Source organism: Rattus norvegicus, chromosome 1 (assembly GCF_021556685.1).
Source record: "Rattus norvegicus strain SHRSP/BbbUtx chromosome 1, alternate assembly SHRSP_T2T, whole genome shotgun sequence".
Lineage (NCBI taxonomy): Eukaryota > Metazoa > Chordata > Mammalia > Rodentia > Muridae > Rattus > Rattus norvegicus.
In genome coordinates this window covers 16,127,128-16,148,409 of record NC_141534.1, presented here as the reverse complement: position 1 = coordinate 16,148,409, position 21,282 = coordinate 16,127,128, and the positions used below count along the sequence as shown (strand labels likewise).

Sequence of the window (21,282 nt, the reverse complement as noted above, 5' to 3'; positions counted from 1 at the left end):
CCCCAAAGAGGGGAGTCCCAGCTGCCTGCCGCTGAGCACTGCCCAACCGCCTGCCTCCGTGTGCCCTGTGGCTGCTGAGCGAGCGTGCACATCGCTACACCCGATTTCAGCTCTCCTGGCCTATTCCCTTGGAGGCACGCAGCCACATGGTTGGTTTTATTCGCTCACTTTAAGACTTTCCATTTTTATGTCGCTTCAAAGCTGTACAGTATTTTCAAAAAGTCAATAGTTTTCTCTAACAACAAATAACATTTCAAAAATGCCAATTGCTAAATGAAGGAAAAAGTTATTTTCTTTTGGCCTTCAATCAAAATTAAGTCTATCTATAAAGTCAAAGGCAATCCTTCCACCCCTAAAGGACTCTCCCACAGCCCCACATTCTCAGAGATTCTAAGGCTAGTCTCCTTATGAAATGTAGCTTGGCATACACTCGGGGCAAGGGTTACCTGGTGGGCCCATGCCAAGGTGCGCCCCTGGGAAATCATGCCATGTGACAGACTTTGGGGGAAGGGAGGGGAGTGAGGATCTGGAGAAGGGGTGGAGGCAGACAGACTAGAGCAAAGACATGAGGGCAGAGAAGTGAGGGGCAGGACAGGAAGAGACACCAGCAGACCAGCTGGGATGTCAGAGTCCTTTTTATAAAAGTCACCTGGTGAGCCACCAGCACTTGGCAGCAGGTGATGAAGAAAGTCACTGCTAGGTCCCTGGGAGGAGTCTAGTGGCATCCCTGTAAGCTAACGTGTGTTCGCATGAATCAAACTTTGGCTAGTGTACCTTACTCCCAGTGGCCCAGTTTTCTCCGACAGCTGGGGTTCTGTCAGGTTGAGGGGAAGGGTTAAATGAACATGGTGCTGTGCTGTCCTAAGAGGTGGCTGATAAACACCAATTGTCCTGCATCTACCGTGCACCCTCTACAAACAGCAGGGCTTAGAGTTTACCTTCCAGGTGTGTCTTCCCGTGCACTGCCCCGCCCACTGCCGGGTATAGTGGGAGCAAATCTTTCAGAATCGGATAAATCCTCCAAAGGCCTGGGGATTTAATTACGTGAATGCACACTTGGATCCAGACTGGTGGCTTGAAAGAATGCGAGGAAAAGTTGTGGTAACCTATGTGCTACTAGTTTAGACGAACGCAGAATGTGGGTCCCTGACTTTCAGGGTGAGTTTGCAAGGCCTCAAGGAACAGCAAAGCAAAGGCTTTGCACTCTCATTTGTCCACATTAAGACAGCAAACTTCACCAAGAGTTCCAGTGCTGGGGACTATAGGAGGCCAGTGAGGAGATCAGACGAAGGACCCAAGAGGAAGCCAGACTCAAGCCATTACCCACCCCACCTAGCTGATGACTGGTTTCCTTTTGTCCATGTCCATGGCTAGCCCCCAATGATAGAGTGGCTTCTTCACTCTCTAGCCTGAGAGACCATGAAATCTGATTTATATTTGTGTGAAAATCACCTAAGTGAAGGCTTTTATTTATTTATTTATTTATTTTTTGGCTCTTTTTTTCGGAGCTGGGGACCGAACCCAGGGCCTTGCGCTTCCTAGGTAAGCGCTCTACCACTGAGCTAAATCCCCAGCCCCTGAAGGCTTTTATTTTAACACTGTTTATTTTTGACAACCTTTACTGGAAGGAATGAAACCCTGACTGAAGGGGCCAGAAGTCACCTCCAAAGAAACCCTAAGTCCAAGTGTCCAAGGACAGAACAGAGCCCACCGACTGGGAACAAAGAGGCTGTGGCAGGCCCTTTGTTCTAACAGCACCAAGCGACCACCACCTGACTCACAGGCAATGGGCACAGAGAGGCCAAAGTCAGACAGACAGACAGCTGGGTCACCTGCCTCAGGACTCAAGACGCGTCTGTCCTGGAGCCTTATGAATCCTGACTGATGCCAAGATCACAGCTGTCGAGCAAATAATGATAAAACGGAGGTTTTTGTTTTCCTGTGATTGCCCACTGAGCCACCTTCCAGCCTGAGATGGATTTCTTAAAAGCTCCGATCCAATCTTAGACATAGGTGTTTGCTCTTACACAGACCTAAGGATTCTGAGACTTGGTCTCCTTTCATCTTGGACACACATATATTTGATGCCAGCTCTCTTTCTGGAGAACGTGGGGTGTGATATATTCCTATGATCATCGACGTGGGTGTGTGGAGGCCATGCAAACACCTCCACCAACCACCCTCCACCTCATGTCTGAGGCAGGGCCTCACGGAACCTGGGTCTCATTATTTCAGGAACACTGGTTAGCCAGCGACACCCCGGGATCTGCCATCTCCACCCTCTTAAAGACCGGCTGCCACGGCCTGCTCTTATGTGCATGTCGGGGTCTGAACTCAGGTCCTCAGGCTTACAAGGAGGGTTTGTTGGGTGAGCCATCTCTCCAGCCTGAGGTTGGTTTCATAAGTGTTTCAATCCACTCTTGAATGGATGGGATATAGTAGTTTATTCTTATACAGTTTCAGGGTCCATCCCTCAAGGGCAGGAGGTAACTACAGTTTAGTTTTGGACAAGAGATTGAGGTGTATATTTTACATATCAAGGCAGACCTGGTCTCCAAGTTCTCCCAGCATCCCTCAGTCCCAACCCTTCCCTCAGAGGCTCTTCTCTATACAATCCATGTAGGTTGATGTCATTATGCAGGTGAAGGCAGACAAGATAAAACAAGGCCTGTCATTGGATGAGAAGGGAGGGAGGCGGGAACAGAGGTTTTAGAAGGGAGGGAGAAGCAGGAGGAGAAGCATGAGGAAAGGCCCAGAGCAAGGGAGAGGAGCTGGGAGAACATGGCGGCAGATGTTAAGATTCTTCTCTGTGCATAGATACAGGTTGTTAGGACTATTTTTAAGGGATCAGAGGTTATTGTGTGGTGTGTTCTTTCATGTGCCGACTTAATTGAGTCCACAGTAAGAGAGCCTTGAGATAGGCCATCTCTGTATAAAACTGGCATGGCAGCGACCTGCCTTGGGAACTGGATGGGTGGAGAGATTGCTGCCGGGCTCAGAGAGTAGCGGGCAGCAGTGTGAGATGGGATGGAGCTTAGCGAGTGAGATGAAAATGTTCCGCAGGTGCCCTGTGGCTCTATGGTGCCACCACTAGCGCTGGATAAAAGAAACCATTTTTTATTATTTACCACAACAAATCCACATATTTCAGTTTCTCTCTGCTCGAGTTCTTTCTATCCCCCTCTCCTTTCTCTCCCTTTCCCTGGCCTCCCCCAAACCCTGCATTTAATGTAGTCTAATCTATCTTGAATTGACTCATCTCACTGGCGGAGAAATGACTTACCACCTTCACTCCAACCCCTTCAGCTTCCACACTTTGATTCTCAACAAAGAATGTGAGAAGGGGATGGGCAAGGTCTTAAATTTAAATATTTCTCCAAGAAAAAAGGGCACCCCTCTGCACTCCCGCGCCTCCTCCTCAGCCAGTCTCTTTTAATTAGAGACAGGATCTGCTCGGTAGCTGAGGCTGGCCGGGTGCTTGCTGGCAGCAATAGTTGGCCTAGATCTCTGAACTCCTCCTGCACCAGTTGCCCAATGCTATACAGGGGCTGAGCATGTGTACCAGCATGTGTACCAGCACGTGTGCACACATGAGCACGTGAGGATCACATCCGTGCTCCCCAGGGCACGTATGCACACATGAGCATGTGAGGATCACATCCGTGCTCCCCAGGGCACATATACACACATGAGCACATGAGGACCACATCCATGCTCTCCAGGCTGCTGTGTGGCAAACAGATAAGGAGAAAGCAGCAGAGCCCATGAGCGCACTGAAGAAATCTGCCTACTGGGTGAGACATATAGCTACAATTTTCCTTCCTAAAAGCCCACCGAGCTTCATAAAATCGGGCTGCAGACGAGGAAGCCTAATTTGGACTATTCGAGGACTGTAGTTAAAAACAGAAATTAAGACTACTGGGCTGAGTGGCTGCCGCTGGTAAATTACAAGTTCTAGATGCCTGCTATTTACTTTTCAATACAGCCCAGAAATATCAAAGTTCTTTCCAATATTTTTTATTATTAAATAAGGTAATTAATCCTTGAAAGCTACCAGACTTAGTGATTTTAAAAATATTTGATATATTCCCTAAGGTAAGCAGTAATTTACTTCCAGCAGAGCTTTTAGAAATCCACACTTGAATGCAGTACAAAACCTCATAGGCTTGAAAGCAGCAAAGCTGGGTAAAGCAGGCTGACCTGGGAATCAGGTCATCTCCGAGGAACAAAGGGGCCCAGCTGCTTCTTTCCCTTTTCATCCTTGAGTTAAGGAGCTCCCTCCCTCGTTTCCTAGGATGCCGCTGCTTGATGGTGGCTTCTGTTGTAACAAGGGCACAACATTCTGTTACCTTGCACCATTAAAGCTCCTAAGAGACACAACGATGCTGACCCCTTGAAAGGAGAATCAAAAGGCAGGTTTTGCTCTGTTCTCTATTTGACCACCTTCTGGTAATGGACATATGAGAGAAGCCGTAGTACTACACGAGTAGTGGCAAAGCCATCAGCCTAGAGTGCAGAGCCCTGCGGTGCCTTTTATAACATTTCTATAAATCTTCAGTGCACATTAAGTACTTCAGTACCAACAGAGTGCATGTTCCCATGCCTGTTCCACCACAGCTAATGTGTACAGTATAATGTATATACCAAGCGGTCTTTGACCCTTCCTTGAACCTGGAGTATCACTAGGTAACTTGGGAATATTATCAAATGATGCCTAAACTTTAACCTACTAGCATCGTGCTTGCCCTCTTGCTCATGACTGTCATTGGCGATACCACGTGAACACACATTGCATGGACTTCTGAACTTGATAAGAATTGTGGATAAAGGACCTCTCCTCTCACAGAAACCTCTTAGGACAGAGATGCAATTTGGGGGGGGGGCTGGTGAGATGGCTCAGCACTTATGAATTTATACTGCTATTGCAGAGCATGTAGGTTTGAGTTACATGGTTCTGAACAAGATGCTTCAGAGTAACAGCATACTTCGAGGAACGAACATCCCAGGCCACAGCAGATCTGTGGAGGCTTGTGGACAGCACTTTCTCTGAGCATGGAACATTTAGGGGTAACAGAATCAGGGTTAACAGATGGAGGGATTTCTAATCCCCCCTCCCCTTTGGAAATAGGCTCCCACTTTGTAGCCCAGTCTGGACTGTGAGCTCATGAGCCTCTTTATACCTACAGTTCTAGGATCACAAGCACACTACTATGCCAGACAAGAGTTTCTACTTCTAATGTAGTCTGGCAGACAGAACCAAGACCAGCGGCTGGAAGCTAATGGAATATAACAAGCTATTTTCTTATCACCGAGAATGGCTATGCACACACACTGATCTGGGATGCTGATGCTAGACTAATGTGTTCTGTAAGGGCTGGGCTTTTAAGGCCTCTCAGCCCTTTTCTGACTTGGACTTCTTACTTGGTGAAGATGAAATGTAGAGTTATGTACCCAGGAGGAAATGGGCCAAAGGGGGGGGAAAAAAAAAACAACAACAACCAAGATCAGCTAAGCCTTTCCTTTGTTGCCACAATTGCCATGCTATCCATAAAAATGAACTTTACCTGGTTTCAATTTTGCAAGTGGATTCAGCTCTTACTCCTTGACAAGCCAGTGATTTGAGCTTTAATGCTATAACTGAACAATAGAACATCCATTCTCTCTGGTTAGGAGACAGCTGTACTATGCTTGTTTCTGCACCTTTGACGCACAGATGCCTCCCATGTCTTCATAGAGACACTTAGGGGTGGATTGCTGTGGATCACTATGGGATGAGGCAGCTTAGAGGTGAAGGGTTAATACGAGACATTAGCAAACCAGTCCACTTTATCACTTATGGGCATTTTAAGGACGGTGGTTACTTTGCCTTTAGATCAGTGAAGAATTGAGCAAATAACAACACACCCAGGGTTCGTTTCAGAACGTGCTGAGATCTCCCCTCAACTTCAACCTTTACTTCGTCACCCTTCCCTGTCGTTCTCCTTAAAACTCCCAAAAATCAAAACAAGCAATAGAGAAGACATATTTTTCTAAGACAGTCTTAAGAGCTGGGGATGTAGCAAGATCCAGGTTTAGTCTCCATGAAAAAAAAAAAACAAACCAAGGTTTAGCGTTCTTTCTTTAATCTCACAAATCGGAATGGATTTTCAAAAATACATTCAAATTTATCACTTAAAAGATTTGCACCAATGTTGGGGAAAACTTGAGTTTCTGGGGGCCAGCATATCAGCCCAGATGGGCAGAAATACCAGTATCTTGGTTCAGCACACAATGAACTCATGTAACACATGCACAGAGGTCAGTTTAAAGAGAAATTTAGAAGTCTCAAGACTGCAGCTTATGGGGCAGGGCTTCTCTGCTGCAGTTTTGAGCCTGAACGCCTTTCCCAGGAAATCTGGTTTTTGCTGTTAGGGCTTACAGTAGAGTAGCAGGCCATGCCCACCCACACATCCATATCTATTCAAAGTCAGATGATGCAAAGGTCTATCGTACCCCACGTTCCAGCCAACATGTCAAAGGTCTGTGTCAGTGACCGTAATCTTCACTGAGTAGACTGGATGCTATAACTTAGATGATTTCCCAATAACACTGTCTAAATGATGATGATTCGATTGAGATCAGGATACTTCAGACTAGACCTACCAAATCCCACCTTTTATTTTTATAAATGATCTCTCAATTCTCTCAATGGTAAGCTTTAAAGTATTAGCAAATAAATCATTTGTTATTTGAAAGGTAAGCAGGCTGGTTTTTTTTCAATATTAAATGGAATACAGAGTTCTCTCTCTCTCTCTCTCTCTCTCTCTCTCTCTCTCTCTCTCTCTCTCTCTCATAAAGCAAACCCACTGTCTCATTTAGAAACTCAAGTATGTAATTTTATGGATAGGGTACAGGAAGGTCAGGTTGACTGCACGGTTTTCACGAGAATGGAAAGTCTATGAAGGGTGCAGCTGGGGAGCGAGGAGGGAGCTTGCACTGTCTTCTAGCACTTGGGCACCAGGGCAGGACGTTTGAGTTTGAAGGCCCTGCCTGCCTCAAAGACGAAAAGCAAAAAGCAGTGCATGAAGGTTTGAAATACTTAAGGTGACTGCTCTGAACGTAGACTAGAGGAAGTAGTGCCTAGCAGAAAGCCAAGGGACAGAGCTGGCAGGGTAAGCCTGGGGCTTGGTCTGCTCTCCTTCCATCAGAGCATCAGGGAGAACCATGGGCAAGCATGATCGCCAACAGCTGACCGGGACATAAAGGCCTTACGTTGAACTGTGAGAGACGAGGCAAGTATGTAAGTATGTGTAGAATAAACCAAAAACCTAGATACTTTAAACAGAACTTGCAAATGTAAAGCAAAGAAGATTCTGAATAACTGATCTCAAAGATTCTGAATAACTGATCTCAAAGATTCTGAATACAATAACTGATCTCAAAGCAAGAGCTGAAGCACACAATTCCATGAACTAGCCATGACTACCAAACCTACCAACTAGCCATGACTACCAAACCTACCAACTAGCCATGACTACCAAACCTACCAACTAGCCATGACTACCAAACCTACCAACTAGCCATGACTACCAAACCTACCAACTAGCCATGACTACCAAACCTACCAACTAGCCATGACTACCAAACCTACCAACTAGCCATGACTACCAAACCTACCAACTAGCCATGACTACCAAACCTACCAACTAGCCATGACTACCAAACCTACCAACTAGCCATGACTACCAAACCTACCAACTAGCCATGACTACCAAACCTACCAACTAGCCATGACTACCAAACCTACCAACTAGCCATGACTACCAAACCTACCAACTAGCCATGACTACCAAACCTACCAACTAGCCATGACTACCAAACCTACCAACTAGCCATGACTACCGAACCAGTAGTTTGCTGTTTTTAATAAACACCAGTTTACTGAGCACTCGGGTTTCAGGGGGACCTATGTGGGAAGAAAGAGGAGTAGGTTGACAAGACTTCCTGGGCCCCGCTTCAGCTCTACAGTGCGATCACCTTCCATAACTACCCTCTAAGTCCAAGCGATGGAAATTATATTTGGCAAACTTCCTTTTAAAGCACCCTAGCTGTGCTATTATACTTTTTATCATAAGGCAAAATGGCCACACAGTTAACTCAACTAACTCCCTGAAGAGCTTTGAAAGCTGTCACGCACACACTGTTGTAGTGAGGGAACCCGTGCTGTCATTTCTAATTCCCCAGCACCTGTCTGTACAGAGGCCGGGAGGAGACACTGCTCCCTCTCCCCACATCCTTGAAACCAGTCCCTTAAGTACCCAGAGGAAGGTTTTATCCAGCTCTCTGGAAACAAGATATTGCTTATAAACAGAAGATAGGTGTTTATATAACTAAAAGTTGTTTGTTTGTTTTTTTTTCTTTTTTTTTTTTTCGGAGCTGGGGACCGAACCCAGGGCCTTGCGCTTGGTAGGCAAGCGCTCTACCACTGAGCTAAATCCCCAACCCAAGTTGTTTGTTTTAAAAACACTGCAGTACTGAAACCTGTTTGGGAATGTGATACCAGACAGACACATCTAAAACAGGAAACGAAAGGGTAACTTGGTACTGAGGACGCAGGTGGCTCATACAGCACCTGGCATGCAAGTGCAAGGACCCGAGACTGAATTCCCAGAGTCCGTGTAAAGACAGACACGGCAGTGATGTCTTCGGGCCAGCACACCAGCATGGGGATGGGAGATGGAGACGGCAATGATCACTGGAAGTTTATGGGCCAGCAAGCCCAGTGTATGCAGAAGAAAAGAAAAAAAAAAAAAAGAGAGAGAGAGACCCTGACTCTAAGTGGAAGGGAGGACGAATACCCAGTACATGTATGTACTATGTACGCACAGACGGACAGATGAACAGACACACTCTAACATTTTTAGGTTGACTTACTTTTATATGCACCAGTGTTTTGCCTGCATATATGTACGTGCGTCACCTGTGTGCCTGGTACCTCGAGAAAAGGCGTCGGATCCCCTGGAACTGGTTGTAGGCGGCTGTGAACCACCATGTGAGTGCAGGCAGCCAATCCTCCAGGAGAGCTGTGCTCTTACACACCGAGCTGGCCCTCTGAGATTTTTAAAAAGGAGTTGCTTTCTATTTGGTTGCTGAGATCAAACGCAGGACCTGCGCATGCTAAGAGGTTTGCCCTTAGGCTCGGATGCTTTGTAAAGCATAAAGTTCTTCATGGTGGTTCAGAATACTCAATGCATGAGCCCTGTACCCCAAGTTCTGTTCTGAACCATTTGCAGGATTTACATAGCCTTCATCCTCCTGACATTTACACATCCCTGCTCTCTTTCAAAACTGCTCTGGAGATGTTCTCTTGTGACCACCCTGTGCGGCTTTAATTCTACCAAGGTAAGATCTCCTGGTGTACCAGTCACTGGTGGGTGGGGCCACACTTCCCCTCTGCGCTCAGCAGGTACTCGGGCTTGCTCTGGTGAAACAGAATCCTTGGCTTTGTCTTTGGGACCTCGAGGTCCGAGGAGGATTGAATGGGAAATGTAAAAGCAGGGTTTTGTCCTGTGAGGCTTCCCTGGGTCACACACTTACACAGTTTTGCTGTCTACTGTCATTTGAATCAGATCTCCTGGACCAAAATGGCTCCATTTCCTGCCTCTCAGTTTATTTGAATACTTTCTTCCAACAGCTGAGCCATCTCCTGTACTTTCTCTTGGGTTCTTAATGGTGTCTGTTTCACAGTCCCTTACAGAGCACTGGACGTACAGAAAGAATGTATCGTCATAAGGGGGCTTAAGATTATAAAAGTCGCCAATAGAAAAAAGATCTGGATTTATTCTTAATGCTGAATATATCAGTACATGATAATCGTCCATTTCCTATAACATAGCTTTATTGCAGAATGATACGTTTTTAATACCTCGAAACTGTCATGTGTCCTTGGTCCTCAGTCACATTCATTACTATAAACAACAAAGGAACTCTAAGAGCTCATTTGAGGAGACGACATTTTAACTTTAATTATTATTAGAGTAAGTCTGGGTTGCACAAGTCATTTCCTGAGGGAGAAGTATGTCTCTTGCACCTGGACCCCATGCGACCAGGACTTTTGCAACTTACGGGAGATTCTTCTCAAACCAGTGACTTTGAGAAACGAAATCACTTTCTGAAGTATTCTGCTTCATCTCGTCTGAAGAAGCCAAACTGCCTCCTGCTTCTCCTGAGTAGAAGATGCGCTACGCAGGCCTCCGATTTTCCTCACACGGGGGTACTTTAACTCAAATGAGTCTGAGAAGCCTCTCCTCACGGTCTGAAGGGAATGGAAGTCTATCTTCATGGCTTAAACCAAAGTAACTTTGTAGTAATAATATTTTAAGAACTTAATAAAATCACTTTGCGTAAGATAAAAGGAAAAGGGAAATGAGCCCGGAGGTGCTGACGCTGGTGCCTAATTCAAAGACACAGCGTCACCTAAGCACCCTACAGACTAGTACAGGGCCAGCTTCTAAACAGAAGACTGGGTGACGTTTTGACAGGGGGAAAGCAGCCTTGATGATACCTTTTATACCATGCCTTACCTGGGGCAGTGAGATCACACAGCTACAATTAGTTCTGAGTCAGCACTGCATTCCAACGCCCTCACTATGGTGAGCTCACCAGCTTAAGTAGAGCCTTGCTTATGGGAGAAACCCGGCATGTCAGAGGATGCCCGTCTTTGCACGGTGACGCAGTATCAATCTTTTATAATAAACAGTTCCTACTTCACTGGGTCATGAATTGTTCTCTGTATTAGCTCGTTTCTTCCCTGAGAGGTCTTCATTTTTAAATGGAAGACATGGTTGACAGGCAGTAAGTGGAAAAGGCTCCAGTGTCCTGGTACCAAAGAGTATTTAGTACTACTCCTGAGCGGTTTTAGTTTTAAGAGCAAGGCCTTGCTTCATCCTTGCAAGATCTGGCTTCACATTATTTCCAGTATAAATCTAAGGAGAAATCAAACACTTATTTTTTAGGGACCAGTTTTTGTGATCTTGGTCCTAGATCTATGGTGACATGTACTAGGTTAAGGTACTGAAAGAGAGACCATGGGAATCCAGGATGCTGAAGGCTAGGCCTCCCTTCAGATTGCAACAGATGGCTTTGCGAACACACAGAAACAGCCGCAAACAGAGCAGGAGCCCCTTCAGGCATTTCAGCACATGAAGTGTGGTGCTGTCCGATATTAATTGAAGGGGATACCTGGAGTGTGAAGCTCCCTGCAGAGACAGAAAGCTTCCGGTGAAAAGAGCAAGGAGGCCCTGAGGCCGGGCACCACAGTGCCTGGTGGGTGGGAGAGGAGAGGGCACATTGGCCTCAAGGCCTCGGCCTCCGGTCTCATAGGAGGATCAAAGGGAGCAGATGGAGGAGGTCACACCCTGTCAGCTATTTATAGATGACTCAAGAACCAAGGTGGCTAGAGGCCACAGGGCTACCAGCCACCTCGAAGGAAAAAGTGTACAACTTTTGACAAATGCCACCTACTTATTCCTAATTAATCTTTCCCGTTTTTGAGGGGAGAAGGAAGACTGAACGCTAAAGGAAGTAGGGAAAAAGGGCTCATTATATATCATTTTGTCTAGCTTCACATTTACACATCAAGGACACACGTGTGCCACTGGGAGTGTGTTATCGTCCACACGAATGTACTCACACCTATTTTTACATCTATATTCCTTCAAAAGCTTTTGGGGAAAGAAGTGACGCAAAGTCTATAAAGTCCAGGGTAACAGCTGTGAGGGCTGTCCACGTGGTTACTGTAAGCGAGGCCTACCTGATGCCTCCAAATTAAACCTACCCAGACGGTCACAAGGAAGAGTTCAAGGTGCGAAGCGGGTCGACACCAGTTTTCAGCACAGTCTACACACAGGAGCTACCTGAGGAATTCACACCCACTGCCACCGCCTGGCTCCCACCTTCGAGATCCTCTGATAGTGGCCTGGGCATTGTGGGAGTTCTAAGTCCCCGCGTGATTTTTAACTTTTTTTGCCAAGACTACGGACCACGGATCTGAACTACTGGTGTCCTGGCAAGCGACCTCAGCAATGGTGTCAACAACATGACCTTCTGCCCAACGAATACGCCTTATTCAAATGAGCACATGAGGGCTGTGGGCTAATTTAGAGCCTTGTATAGAAACCAGTCGGTTGGAATGCAGAAGGCAGGCAACCCGGGCCTGTCTGTCCAGTCAGCCACACCGAAGACTCAGGTCAGGAGCTTCCACCCATCCAGATTACAATCTCGAGAAGCAGCCAAGCTTCCTGCAATAGGAACTCATCTTATTTATAACTGAATAATTATGCATCTCAGGGCCATCCAACATGGCTTGGAGGAAGGGGGGCGGGGTCTTCCTAAAATTTCACCTTGAAATTTGAACTCACCCTAGAGTCTAGCTTCCTTCTATATTCAATGTGGAGTTGGTGACCGCACTTTACAACAGAAGATTATGGCGTGGTACAAAATGAGCCCGTTACCAGAAAGCCAACTTTTAAAAGGTTTTGCTGGCAACTGTTAAAAAGCCACAGAATTTTAAGGCACCCCATACAGTAATGTTCTAAACTTAGAACCAGAATTTCACTAACAATGCTGAAAAAAAAAAACCATTGTGTGTACTGGGCCATATTCCTTTTTTGAGACAGGATTTCCTCAGTGTAGCCCTGACTGTCCTGGAACTCACTGTAGATCAGGCTGGCCTTGAACTCAGAGACCCATCTGCCTCTGCCTCCCGAATGCTGGGATTAAAGGTGTGGCCACCGTATTTCCTTATCCTTTCACCCCATGGGCATCTTCATTTCTTAGCTATTTTAAACAGTGCAGCAATAAACATAGATCTCATAACTAGCTCTGTGGGAGTATGCAAGAGGAGGAAATACTGGATGTAGTCGAGTCTTGGCTTTTTTTTTTTTTTTAAATGTAGTTATTTTCATGTTGTCAAAAACATACGTATCTGCAAATTAATATTTCAAGTCATTAGCATGGGGTGCAGCTCAGTTCAGAGCGTTTGCCTAACATGCAAAAGGCCCTAGTCTGATCCCCAGTGGCTCTAACAGGAAAAAAAAAAAGGGGGGGTTGAGAGATGGCACGGGTGAATGAGAGGCCTGTGAGGCAGGGAGAGACCACACTTAAATCTCCAGTATTCATGCAGAAAGGTGTGAGCAGCTATGCACCTATTATGACTTCAGGGGTTAGAGGCAGTCAGTTCACCTCCTTAAAAGATGAGTTCCTTTCTCAGGAATGAGGCATAGAGTGAAGGGGCAGTACAGCCACTGTCCTGGGGCCTCCGCATTCACAGGCACAGGGGGATGGACCTTAAATACTCACACACACCCAAATTATACATGCTATACCTGAACACAGACATACACGAGAAATGAGGAAAAAGTAAAAGGTTGAAGTAACACCTAAATCTAATTCTTCAACTAATTCTTGAATTTAAGTATATATTAAAGAGAATAACCCTTAACAGAAAAAAAAGCAGAGAAATGTCACTTAATTTATACTGCAAACAACTAAACACAAGAAAAATTGTAAGTAGAAATTAGTAATAATAATAATAATAATAATAATAATAATAATAATAATATAAGACAATAGGAGGCACCACCGCTGGAGAGTGGTCTGAAACTGGAGAACAAGTCTCAGTGCAACAAGCACAAAGGCCTGGTCCCTGACAGAGAGAAAGAGTTCATCCACAGACTGCAGGCACTGAGTGCACAGCACAAACTGAAGACCAGCACAAAGTATTCATCTCGATGACGCAGTGAGCCCCAAGGAATAGGGTCACAAGACAAGATCCATAACCAGTATTTCCAGCTTGCTTCCTTTTCCTTTTTCTAGAGGGTCTCACTATACAGCCCCGGCTGGCCTGGTACTCACTATGCAGACTCATGAAGGCCAGCCTTCCCCTGCCTCCCGACTGCGACGATCGAAGGCCAGCATCACCATGCCAGGCTCTGAACAGTTTTCTGACACAAATGCTCCTTCTTGGGTCTAGGGATGAGAGTACAGATGCACTGGGGAGGAGAGAGGGGGGAGCCGGCATGGGTCCTGTGTGCGAAGTGCATCAGCATCCAGTCTCAGAGCACTGGCTGCCCAGGAAGTAAGAAAGTCCTTGGGATAAAAAAAAAGGACACGAAGCCAAGATGAGAGTCAAATAGAGACTTGAGGGCTGGGAATGTAGCCGGTGATCAGGAACTCATCTGGCATGGACCTGGCCCTGAGCTCAGTTCCCAGAATCATAAAACAGCAAGCTACCAGACAGGAACTCCATACAGTTGGGTTCTGAACTCAACATGACCTCATTCAAGGGAATGCATTCACACCAAGGACATTAAAAAAAAATCTCACTTTGAAGAGATTACACCTTACTCAAAAAAACTTGGTGGAATGATTAAAACCAAAAACAAATCAACAAAATGTACAAGGGCTGAAAAGGGTGCAGAGCAATTATGACTCTCCCAGGAAAAGCTGTATGGTCACCCTAGAAGTGGCTTACATGGTCACACTGGAGACAACAATGTAAGTATCTGCCTTAAAGGAAAGCCAGTGACATAGAAACCAACATACGAATATATGGAACAGTTGTTTTTCCTACCCAAACCTAGCAGGGGCCCACTGTCCTTCAGTGGGTGGACAGGAAGTAGCTGACGCTACTGCAGGAAATGACCAATGCTCATCACAGCGTGCTCAAACCCTCAAATACGTTAGGATGGCGGGGGAACCCATGCCAGGGTTACACGGCATGCTTCCACCTAAGACTCTGGAAAAAGGGCCTGGAGAGATGGCTCAGTGGTTAAGAGCATGGACTGCTCTTCCAGAGGTCCTGAGTTTAAATCCCAGCAACCACATGGTGACTCACAAGCATCTGTAATGAGATCTGATGCCCTCTTCTGGTGTGTCTGAAGACAGTGTACTTATATATAATAAATCTTTTTTTTTTTTTTTTTTTAAAGAGAGACTGGAAAAAGTCAAAGCAAAGATGGTGAAGAGATCAGTGGGTGGGAAATGAGCCTGAGGAGTTCTGGGAGGCAGGATTCTAAGTCCTGTTGACAGTGATGGATGGAGATACACACACACACACACACACACATATATACATATATGTACACATATATATGTGTGTGTGTATATATATATATACATGTATATATATATATAAATGTGTCTACTGAAACACATTTAAAAAAAATTAAAAACCCCTCTACTTATTCAAGAATTTCCAATCTATTTTTTTTCCTGGCAACTTTTCTGGAAAGGTCTACTGGGCTATCTCATCTTCCCAATGCTCGATCTATTAAATCACTTCTGACAGGATGCACCCCAACTTGTGGACCATTGAAATTCCTCTGCTACAAGAGTCCAGGGGACACCTGAATCCAAAGCAATGGCTTTAAAATATTCCAGTCTTGGAATGTTTGACCTTTTTGTCCCTCTTGGGCATCCCTCACTTCTGACTTGGCTGTCTGTCTCTCCCTCCTCCATTTTGAATGGTTGTCTGTCTGCAGTCTTTCTTTCTGATCTCTCCTGGAGTGGCCCCAAACCTGACCTCCTGTCTGTTCCTGTAGTTTCCCCTTCCAGTTTAACTATTTGTATCACTACTGATGGGTGGGTCTCTTTTGTTGCACAATTTTTCATGGACAAGGCAACCCACCTTTTCTTTAACTAAGCTGTACTCATTAGTATGTTCATGTCAAGCCTAAACTAATGAACCAAACTCGAAGTGGAACATCCTGTGTCACCTTTTCACCTGCGACCCTTTGACACATGTCTGAGAGTCTCGAACCGTTCCCCTTTCACCCCCACTGGCACGCCGAGCCTACTCTAGATCTATCTGGGGACCTCAAAGTTAAGTCTGGAGGCCAGACTCTTTCTTCCTCCATCTGGTCTACACGGCTGCTCTGAAAAGAAGCCCTCCTTCTGGTTTCCAGAGCAAACGGGTGCCTCTCATACACTGTCGCCTCTCAAGCCTAGCTGTCCCAAATGGGTAGGGAGGAAAAGAACTTCCCTCGCAGAGTTCGTGTTTGTGTGAGAGGTTTGTGAGAGAGCTGTTTTGTTGGAACAGGCTATCAAGAGTCACAGTTCCCTGGCATAGAGAATCAGTCTGACTAACAAAGCTTTAATCAAGACACTACTCCTTCCTGCCCACACAATACTGTCCCAGCAGCCTCTTGGCTCGACCTTTGGCCTCAACGCAACCATCATTCCTAACTGATTTCTGGGGATACTTTGAGCCTTTCCCATTTGTCCTGTCGAGATGACTAAACTTCAGCTCCTCTCCACAAGTGTGCCTTTATTTTCCTTATTTCTCCATCTAAGTACACACCCCTCACCTGCTGTTCGAAGTTTAAGTGCTACCTGCAGGAGGTGCTCTGGGATGACCACAGCCAGAGTGCTCCTTCCTCCACTGACCTCACAACCTGTCCACAGTGGCCTGTGGATTTCCTTACTAAAATCAAAGATCGTATTTGTCAACCTGCCAAACTCCATGATTTTAATAAACCAGAGAAAGTACGCATTCTTGGTTAAATTATTCCAAGCGTCGATATCTTCAGTTCTTGTACTAACATAACAAGACTCGAGTGTGTTTTTTTAAAAGCTCTTTGAATAATTTGTTTTCAGGTACCATGACACAAGTGTCTGAATTCTTTAGAGAACAAGCCAATGTAAATCAGTGTTTCACACACATACTTAAGCAATGGCAATGGCTCACTTCTCTTTAACTTACCACAGTGGTTCTCAACTTCTGGGTCTCAAACCCACTGACCCTTTCATGGGCTAGCCTAAGACTATTAGAAAGATAAGATATTTACATTACAATAATTGGCAGTAGCAAGATTACAGTTATGAAGCAGCAATGAAAATTGTATGGCTGGGAGGGTCATCACAACATGAGGAGCTGTATTAAAGGGTCACAGCATGAGGAAGGTTGAGAACCACTGACTCAGCAAGAGCTGAAGTTTGCCTCATGAAGAAGCAGGGCTTCTAGTTCCTAGGACTTATATCACAGGACAACCTCAGTGTCCACTCTGTTTATTTGGGGATACATAGGCCCTTCAGGCTAAATGAGACCATAAAGATCACTTTTTACTCTGGGAAAATTCACAGAACATTCACGACCAAAGTAAGAAAGTCAAAGTCTTTCCACCAAGAATCCCGATTTAAAAAAAAAAGAAAAAGCAAACAAAAGCCCTATTCTAGGTTGTAAGTAAGTATCTTCCAAAAGGATGGCAACAGAGCCCATCAATTATAGGCGTTAATTTATTACTCTGCACATCAGAGTTTGGGCACCGTGGATTAATCAGAAGCAGTGTTAAGTTTTAACTCTGTAGTATCTTTTTAAGGAAGGTTGGCAACTGGAATTTGTCCTGGGTAAGCTGATTTCCACAGCTTGTGAATGCACAACTTCACATGGAATTTGAGCTCATAGTTTTGCAATGTGAGAGCCTATGGATTTGCTCAAAATAGTCTAATAACAAGGGCTTGACATCCTCTAGTGGTGAAATACAAATCTATTTCTTAAGGCAATTGCGTTTTCTAGTTCTTGCTTCCCTTTGATGAAGGACAGGGAAAATACTACAGTATACCAAGATAACTGTTCATCCTCACGGGGGAAAAAAACTTTTTTTTTTTAAAGAATATAATCACGACCCTTGAGCAAAAGCTAAACATATGTGCAGAACTGTTTTCTGTGAGTCACACACCTACAAATACACAGGCCTTTAATCTTGAACATATCGCAGATATTGTTTCTGTAATAACCCGAGATTTTAATCTGAAGCTCTGAAACACAGCCTTTGCACAGGGACATAATTTAAGAACCACTTAAGGTTTGACTCTACCTCAGAGTAATTATATATAAAAAGAAAAAAGGAATGCTTCTGGAAACGTGTTGCTGTTTGTGGCTAAGACGACACACAGGTAATCTGGGGCTTGGGGGGCGGGGGGGTGAGGTGGTGAGGCAGGAGGAGGCTAAAATTAAGACAAGCCAGAAACACATGGCAAGACCCCCATCTCAACAAACAAACAAACAAACAAACAAACAGACAGACAGACAGGGGAAGAAAGGAATGTGGCATTTTGAGGTGGGAACTTCCTTCTTGGTGGCATTAAAACACAAGTTTAGGTATCCCTCTCATTCAATAAATAAAATCTCATATAAGCCTATGATTTAAAAATAATTGGAGTGTTTGGATGTATATAATATGATGTGAGAGTATAAAACTGAAGAAGTTCTACATTCAGATAAAAGTTATAGGTTTTACACATACAGAACATTAAGCTGTCAACGTCCAAATGGCCTTGTGTTCTCTCAGTGTCGCCTACGTTTTAAACAGTACATTTGTAGAGTCAGTGAGATGGCCTGGCGTGTAAAGCGGCTTGCAGTCAGGCCTGTAGACCTGAGTCCAGTCACTAAGACCTGCATGGTGTCCTAAGACCCAATTCCCTCAAGTTGTCTTCTGCCTCCTACACTTGTGCTATGGAACGTGTGTGCACGCACACACACACACACACACACACACACACACACACACACGCACGCACGCGCACGCGCACGCACACGCACGCACGCACGCACGCACGCAACAAATGTCACTAAAACATGCTAAGAGCCAGATAGAATGGCTTACACCTGTATTCCCAGTAGAGGTAGAAGGAGTTTGAGGCGAGTCTGGGATACATCAAGTTAAAGCCTGGTATGTTCTGAAATATGGAGACTGTCTCAAAAACCAAGCTAAACCAAAAATGCACATTACAGTTCCTTTCTGTGGCATCCACTGGCACAGAAGTTGTTGAACACCAAAAAAGCACAATTAGAAATACAAGGTGGGGGGGGGGGTTTACAGGACCAGAAATATATGATACACACACACCTACATATGTATGTCTTGGTCATATATAAAACATGTTTATTGGAAATTTAAATTTCTAGGTAAAGATGTGGAGGAATTGTTTGCTAGCAGAAAGTAATAGCCAATAAATTCTAATTTTAATGGAAAGAGTACTTCAGGCTGGTGATGTGAATCAATGTTTATGTAGGCACTTGCTCCAAAAACCTGTTTCATCCTCAGTACCCACTCTTAACAAGCTACCATCTGATCTCCCACACGCACGCTGTGGCATGCATATAACCCTCAACACAAAGTAAATATAAAATTTAAGAAGACTTCAGAACACATGGTTGACTTTGTATCCTAATTGTTAAGACATATGGATCATCCATTCCTTAACACGATCAGGCACCGCACATAGTCCAGTTGCAAGTTCATTTATGTCTGAACAAGTATCGATGCAGATCTCCAGAGCATTCAAGGATGAACTGCTGCTGATTAAATCGCTAACATTCTTCCCCCAGGCCTTATTCAGAACCAAGAATGCCCTGGTTTGGGGAGCCTGGACAGCTCCCAACTCATCAAGTTCTCTAAATAATTACTCAGGCATCGATCGCTTCTCCACCCAGACCAAAATACTGATCACCGATCTTTCAAATGCAGAAGACAAAAATAATCAACTACGTTTCAGGATGTAGCCTGACATGGGAATAAATCGAGGACACTGTGTCAATCTTAACCTCAGGTGTAAATCATTAGAGTTTAGGTACAATCGCAGGTACACACTGGAAAACACTAAGCTCCATGGGCCTTGCAAGTTAAAAATCAGCACGCCCTCTAAAGGAGTATGTTGAGGTGGGGGTGGGAGGCGGAGCGAGTTTTGCATTTAGAAAACAATCACTTATGGTTGTGGGCGTTGAGAAGCAACTGCGCGGTCCGCACCTTACCATTTCTTTAAAATAACAAAGCGCCACCCGCCCCCACGCCAAGGGTAGGAAGATAGGAGGAGCTGCTTACTTGGCCAAGATTAGAACAGGGGTTTAGGAGGGAGGGAAGGAGGGAGGGTATGATTTGCAATACAGTCCCCGAAGAAGAACAACAAAATCACGAGGAGGGGGGGAGAGTTGGCTTCATGCTAAGGAGAGATGGGTACGAGTGGGAAGACCTTCCGAGGGTGTGAGCTGTGTCCCTGCGTGTCCCCGGTGGCTGTGCTGGAAGCAAATTGTCAACACCGAGCCTGAGGGTGGGAGATCCAACGCTCCAGAGCTCTGTCTTTAGTGCCACAGGAAGAGTCGGGCTCCGAGAACGCGCTCCGCGCTCTGGGTGAAGGCCGGGTGGCGAGGTCCGGAGAAACCGGTCAGCCGCTCACCCACGGGCCGGATGCCTCGGCTCGGACCCCGCTCTCCCGCCCCGCGTGCCCCCTGTCCTCTCTGCGCGCCCCGGTCGCTCGGCCGCTCCGAGGCTCAAACTCTCACTCTTCCCCGGACCCCCGACAGCCCCGAGAGCGCCCCCACCGCTCGGCGGCTCTGAGGCTCAGATTCTCACGGTTCCCCGAACTCCACGGCGCGCCCCCGACCACCCCGCGCGCCCCCGGCCACCCCGCGCGCCCCCGTCCTCTCTCCCGCGCGCCCAGGCCTGCTTCCACCTGTTGTGACCCCGCGGGCGCCGGTAGCGCGGACTCCGAGGGTCTCTGGCTCCCGGGACCTCGACCCCGCCCCTGCCCACTCCCCCGACCTCCGCGACCCTCTCGCGTCCGGGCCGTGTCGTCACCTGGGTCGCTCTGCGTAGCGCCGTCGCCACCCCTGTGGCCGTCGCCTCCAGCTCCCTGCTCCGCCATGGTGCTCCGATGACGCGCCCGGAGAGCCGCTCCGCCCTCTCCCTCCGCTTCGCTCCCGCCGGGCCCCCGCCCCCCGGGCCCGCGGCCCAGACAGGTGAGCGGCGGCCTGCGCGGGCGTGGGGCGGGGACGCCGAGTGCTGGCCCGACGCCGCCGGGGCTCGGCGCGCCCCCTGGCGGGCAGGTGCGGCGTCGCAGGCGCCCCGACGGACGCGGTCGGAGCTAGGGTCCCAGGCGGCGGGTCCTAGCCACTGCCGCGCCGGGGCGAGCGAGCGAGCGAGCGAGAAGAGCGTCCACCGCAGCCCCGGTGCGGCTGGGGGCGTTCGAGCGCTCCTGTTCCCCTTTGAACTCTGAAGCCTCCAGGTCAGTTTCGGCTCCGTGCGGACTGGAGTTCGTAGCGACAGTCGCCCAAGGAGCCGATGCCACGTGGAGAGCTGAAGTCCACCGGCTGGGTTCCGCGCCGGGGATCCTGGCTCCGTCTGTACCTTCGACGGTGACTCTAGCTTTTCTGTGTCTGATGGCCCAGCACGCACGTTACTGAAACCTGCGCTGACTGGCGTGGCGTTTCTTATTCTCGGATTGCGATTAGTACACTGTCTTGTG

General features: G+C 46.7%; 1 protein-coding gene across 3 annotated transcripts in view; it reads right to left on the bottom strand.

The window, feature by feature from the left end:
* The window catches only part of Map7 (microtubule-associated protein 7), a 128,261-nt gene extending 107,559 nt beyond the window's left edge, over positions 1-20,702 (bottom strand). For 2 of the 3 annotated variants that reach the window (XM_087655330.1, XM_087655347.1), the window contains exon 1: positions 20,616-20,702. In XM_087655330.1, coding sequence (XP_087511456.1) covers positions 20,616-20,682 — 67 coding nt within the window. In that variant the 5' untranslated portion in view covers positions 20,683-20,702. 3 annotated transcript variants of the gene reach the window in all.
* Between the last annotated feature and the right edge of the window lie 580 nt (positions 20,703-21,282).